The following is a 5,874-nucleotide window of genomic DNA, read 5'->3' on the forward strand; positions in this document are numbered from 1 at the left end:
CTATCTAGATGCCACCTCATTTCCGCTGCCGCAAATGGCCGCCGCGTTGCGACACCATCGGCTCGAAACAAGCATTTCTAGCGAAGATTAAAATATCAAATATTATGATTTCGGTGATCTCATTGCGCATTCAGGACTCCCAATGTCCCTTACTCTGCATACAAAGATTAAAGAACCCATGCTTTATGTACGTCGCAGGGCACCTTTAAAGGTGCACTGAAGAGGATTCTGAACATGTCTTTTTGCCGCGGGAACTTGATGTACACGTTCCCAGCATTCTTAGGAGCTGCGACTTATTGCCCTGTGTGGCCGATTTCCTCAATTAAATCTAATTAACGTCCGGCTCCCGCCTTTTTTTTTTTGAATTCGGCCTCATACGATGGGCGGAGTCTACAAACGCGTCGAGTGCCTTTCAGTCAGCTCTGTGGAGGCTTTGCTTTGGCTTTATTTTGTTTTTTAAGTTTCCGTGAATAAGTAGTTGCATTCGTAGATAATATAGCCGCAAAATAAGCCAACAGAAATAAAATTACGCGCGGACTATTTGCTTTCGCCAATGACTTGACTGAAGTGAAATGAAAACCGCGAAAATAATCGAACTAATTTCTATTACTCTTTCTGGACACGCAGGATACAATAATTTGATAAATCCGCGACATAGTTGTGGTTCATAGAGCGTATCACTAAAAAAAAAACAAGCCCGAAGCAGCCGGACTATGTTTTCTCCTCGTCTGCTGCCATAGGAGTGATGCGCCCTACCGCGGTGGCTTCGGCCTGCTCCGAGGAAGCGCTCGCCTCGCTTCTTTTACTTGTCGGTTGTTGGTGCACGCGGTCCTTACTCCCAGAAGGTCCTGTGTGCCCCACTTCCTACTTTTGCTATCCTGCGACATCCTTGGATCTACACTTTTTCGTGTGATCTGTGGGACGCCATCGCGTTTTGTTGCGAGTGTTGTTCGGTTCGCGAGTGATATTTTCGCGATGCCGGACGTTTGTGCGGTGAGGTTGTGCCCTCATCGGACTAAGAAAAATTGGCACAAGGGCCTACGTTTGTTCGCCTTGCCGAAGGACGAACCGCGACGTAGTGCATGGCTACGTTGCGCGGGGCTCGATAACACCGAGACGCTACCAAAGTGTGTCCGCTTCTGCTCTGAACACTTCGAGATAAGCGCTTTCCATCGGCCCGACGTGAGTCACTCTCGCCTGCGTTGGAACGCTATGCCCACGCTTCGACTTCCCGTCGTCGATGGAACCGAGCAACAAGCCCCGAAGCGCCAAAGAGTACTGGTAAGTATTTCTATGAATTAATTTTCTTAGCATGGCTCGACAGTGTCGTTCTGTAGGATCGCCGACTCGAACATGCGTCAGGCTGAAGATATAGTTTGTTCTAAAAGTTACGTGGCTGTATCATGACGCGAATGGTCATCATTTGCAGAAGCGAAAGAAGTAACAGTGTTCCGTGCTTCGCGTTCGTAAGTGTGGGGTCGGCTAAATAAGCTTAGAAACTTTGATATACAGCTTGTTCGGCAATTTTACGCGCGCCGTACAATGCTTCCGCCGGCTAAAACGGTGCATTGTTCGCGCTCAAATTTCGCGCAGACATGGCGTTTGGTTGTAAATGCTGTGATTCACGATGCCGTGCACCCGATAGAAACTAATCAAGTTCCCAAATCGGTGTATTTATAGTGAAGGCATGGAATGTAGAGCAATCCTGAAATGCTATGTTGCACCACCTCCAGCTTTGTAAACCGAAGTGACTGATCGGCCTTTGTACAACCATCTTTCAGAGCAAGGATCTTCAACCAGATCCCTCTGAGGCAAGGCTTTCAACAGCTGCAGCCAGCAGTGGTCCGTACCAGGACAATGGTTCTGTCGAACACAGCACTAGATCTGAAGCTGTCTGTAAGTCCTTATTGCATTTCGTCCATTCTGTGTGGATGAATATTTGTTTCCCTACAGTGACGCCAGCTGCGACTTCTCCTGGCCGTGTCACAGAGGAGCCCTTGCTGCTTCCACCCTTCGTCCCGGCCACATGCAGCAGTGATCCACTTGACTGCACATCTCCACAGGGTGACAGGCTAGACTCTGACTCCAGCTACTCTCCAACCTACCATGACGATACCGAAAGGTGGGCTCTTCACAGCTGCATGGGTTTTGGGCCTAACAGTTGGCACTATTCTGATTCCAGTGAGTCATCCGCAGAGAGTACACCGGCCCCCCCAGAAGAAGAACGGCAGTTCTTGGTCTTTGAGAGCTGTCTGAGGGAGCTGTTCCAGACATGCCCAGAGTGCTCGAGGCCTTGTGAAACCACCATTACCACCAAAGGCAGCCTCATCAATGTCATCAGCATCTGTCCTCTGGAGCATGTCCGGACGTGGAACAGCCAGCCTGTCATCAATGGAAGGGCAGCAGGAAACCTTCTGCTGTCCAGCCACCTCCTCTTTTCAGGAGCAAATGTAGCTTCCACACTGAGGATGCTGCGCCACATGAATGTGCAGGTCCCAAGTGACCGGACCTTCTACAACTATCAGGATGCCCTCCTTTTTCCTGCGATAGAAAAGGTGACCAACAAACCATACTGATATATTTACCCCAGCTTGACCAGATGTTTTCAAAAAAGTTCAATTCTCGTTAGCCAGAAGGCAGAAATGAAGTTCAGATTAAACGAACACACTTCTCCTGACATCACTTTTTTGTTGTTTTGTAGTAACTACCGCTGCAGTAGTGCACAATCAAACTAAGTTGTAATTTTACACTGGGCTAGTCAAGAAATGGGATAACATTTGAACAGATCTGGCTACAAGAACAAGCTGAACTCATGGACCAGTTGAACAACCAAGAGGTTGATGTCACCGGTGATGGACGATTTGACTCCCCTGGGTTTTCTGCCAAGTTCCTGACATACACCACGCATGTTGAGCAGATCAACAGAATTCTTCACTCGGTCCAGGTCCAGCTGGGGGAGGTCAGTAGACACGTCTGTGGAAAGTTGTTGCAGTAATTCAGTGATAAATATTTATGTAAGCCGTTGGTATGTAGAGTGGAAATACAGGAATGTAATGTTTGAAACCCGTCTTCATGCAGTCGGAGCAGGCAATGGCCAGCGTGAACATGGAGAAGGAAGGCCTAATCAAGCAGCTGGAATTCTTCAAGGAGAAATGTATGGCATGCCACAAAGGTTTATATGGTAGACAATTTATCGTTATCCCACCGACAATGCATAACACAGGTATCAAGATCCGGTCTCTCACAACTGACCGTCACCCTGCCATACGAAAGCACATGCAGACCCGTGAACCCAAGATCAAGCACTACTTTGACATTTGGCACATCTCAAAAGGTAAGAAAGTTGAGAGCATGATTGAAAAGATGCTTGCTTGCACAGAATGTGCTGCAGGCTTCCCTGATATGCCTTTTTAAAATTAAGGTGTCAAGAAAAAGCTAGCTGCGGCAAGCAAGCGGGCTGGATGCAAGGAGCTGGACCTCTGGATTCAGTCAACTACCAACCACATGTACTGGGCAGCCCGCGCTGGAGGGGGCAATGCAGAGCTGGTCGTCGACGTCTGGCGGAGTATGAAAAATCACGTCATCAACCAGCACTCTGGACATGGTGGACTGTACCCAAGGTGTCTCCACAGCGACATGCCAGAGGAGACAAGAGTTTGGATGGACCCTAGTGAGTTGTTTTTGCCCTTGTCTAAAGAACTTGTTTTAAAGCATACCTTTTCCTCAAGAGTCCCAGGCATACGAGCAATTCAAGCACATCACTGAGGACAAGCGTCTCCTCAAGGATATCACACAGATGTCCCCCCATGGCCAAACGTTTGCTCTGGAGGCATTCCACAGCATCTTGATTGACTTCGCGCCAAAGTCTATGGCATTTTCTCCAGCAGGGATGCTCGCAAGGTAATATTATATTGTAGTTCTGTCCTCTGTCTAGAGGCAGTTGGTTTATTCCAAGAGTCAGCACGTAACCACATCCACGTACTCCAGATCATTAGGCAGCATTGCCATCCGATGCGATATCCTCAACTTACAGGACGCAGCTTGCCATCCTCCACTTCAATGAAAATGCAGACCGGTCCCAGGCGAAGACAAAGGAAGGCAATTCACGCTGGATGATGAAGACTACCAAGGCGCGAAAAGGCCATCACACAGTGTGCCCCATCAAAACAGCTACCACTTACAGTAAGTATTATGCTTCATCCCAAATGAGTGACTTGAGGGGAGCCTTTTGGAATGAAGTAATGTGAAGATTTCATTTCCAGAGTATGTCGGAAAGCTTGTAAAAGAAGTTATCAGCAGCAGCGAGCTTTGGCAATCTCTCTCTGATGCATCAGAGGCCAACACAAGTACTTTCCCAGCACCAATGACCTCGGCCTTCACAAGGCCTTCTCTTCAGGACCTTGTGGAAGCAAGGAGGTCCCGCTTCAGCCTGGGTCCCCAGTGAGGCTAGACCAAACAAGGTGAGGGCGACAACATCCAGCGTGTTTGAAAGTCTGAACTGACCAAGATGTGTGTTCCCCCTTCTGCTGCACCAGAGGCCGACATAGCATCTTCGTGGCAGGGCTCGGAATCCTACTTTGCAAGTGTAATGAGGACCAATGGCTGCCAATGACATCACTCACACTGTGTCCCATGCAAACACTTCCAACTTTCAGTGAGTAACATGTGTAACTTCTGCATGAATGACATTCGGGGCGTATTTTCGAACAATATCATGCTCCAATTTCCCTTCCAGAGCGCACCTGAAAGTTTGAGAAGGAAGTTATGAGCAGCGCCAAGAGTCAGCGATCCTTCTCTGATGCATCAGAAGCCAGCATAAGTGCTTTCCCAGCACCAACGATCGGCTTTCGCCAAGGTGAGGGCGACAACATCCAGCGTGTTTGAAACTCTGAACTGTCAGACGAGCTGCAAGATGTGTGTTCCCCCTTCTGCTGCACCAGAGGCCGACATAGCATCTTCGTGGCAGGGCTCGGAATCCTACTTTGCAAGTGTAATGAGGACCAATGGCTGCCAATGACATCACTCACACTGTGTCCCATGCAAACACTTCCAAGTTTCAGTGAGTAACATGTGTAACTTCTGCATGAATGACATTCGGGGCGTATTTTCGAACAATATCATGCTCCAATTTCCCTTCCAGAGCGCACCTGAAAGTTTGAGAAGGAAGTTATGAGCAGCGCCAAGAGTCAGCGATCCTTCTCTGATGCATCAGAAGCCAGCATAAGTGCTTTCCCAGCACCAACGATCGGCTTTCGCCAAGGTGAGGGGGACAACATCCAGCGTGTTTGAAAGTCTGAACTGTCTGACGAGCAGCAAGATGTGCGTTTCCCCTTTACTGTAACGGAGGTCGACATGAACGTCTTGTCAGCACATACTTTTACAAGTTTCTTGCATGCAGGTCCAACCAGCTACAGATTCCCAGGTTCCTGTCTACCCGGCCCCAGATTGTATGGACATGCCAAGACACGTATCCTTTGTTGAATGGTCACCTTGGCAACCAACATCTTTTGCAGAAAAATGACTGGTTCAGCCAGATCACACAGATTTTTCTCTCGGCAGAACCTGCCTGCTAGAGAGCGCGTATCCCAGTTGGCGGATAGGGATGCTCTTATCACAGTCTGGCCGTTCTCCTCTGCAATTTGTGCAGTCACTTGCAAGACACTTTTAGCAGGAATAAACTTTGATTCAGTGCACCTGCAGTTACATTCCCCTTGACTGGCAGAGGAGCAATTGAGGCAAGTGTGATAAGAGTGGTGCTTGCACCCGCGGACCAAAAGGCATTCAGATTTGAGCAGGATCCCGGCCACCTACCAAGTGCCGGAAGGATTCTGCAGATACATCTAAGCAAGTCAATAAACTATTTTACAACTGCTA

The 5,874-nt window shown here is 48.5% G+C and overlaps 1 protein-coding gene and 1 long non-coding RNA gene across 4 annotated transcripts; both read left to right on the forward strand.

The window, feature by feature from the left end:
- Positions 1-261: 261 nt before the first annotated feature.
- Positions 262-4,664, forward strand: LOC149356574 (uncharacterized). Of its 2 annotated transcripts, XM_089584195.1 has the most exons (12): positions 264-1,281; positions 1,782-1,896; positions 1,954-2,122; positions 2,183-2,555; positions 2,786-2,959; positions 3,079-3,154; positions 3,224-3,334; positions 3,422-3,670; positions 3,729-3,900; positions 4,034-4,182; positions 4,263-4,460; positions 4,536-4,664. In XM_089584195.1, exons 1-11 carry the CDS (start codon positions 976-978, stop codon positions 4,442-4,444), a joined length of 2,076 nt encoding a protein of 691 aa, XP_089440321.1. In that variant the 5' UTR covers positions 264-975; the 3' UTR covers positions 4,445-4,460; positions 4,536-4,664. The 2 variants fall into 2 exon arrangements, with proteins under 2 accessions (XP_089440320.1, XP_089440321.1); XM_089584194.1 differs by having other exon boundaries at positions 262-1,281; positions 3,079-3,334.
- Positions 4,665-5,133: 469 nt separating this feature from the next.
- Positions 5,134-5,874, forward strand: LOC149356575 (uncharacterized). Of its 2 annotated transcripts, none has more exons than XR_016291658.1 (2): positions 5,134-5,319; positions 5,399-5,874. It is a non-coding gene; the product is annotated as an uncharacterized LOC149356575 (long non-coding RNA). The 2 variants fall into 2 exon arrangements; XR_016291657.1 differs by having other exon boundaries at positions 5,134-5,260.

Source organism: Amblyomma mixtum, chromosome 3 (genome assembly GCF_055824585.1).
Source record: "Amblyomma mixtum isolate Tamu chromosome 3, ASM5582458v1, whole genome shotgun sequence".
Taxonomy (NCBI): domain Eukaryota; kingdom Metazoa; phylum Arthropoda; class Arachnida; order Ixodida; family Ixodidae; genus Amblyomma; species Amblyomma mixtum.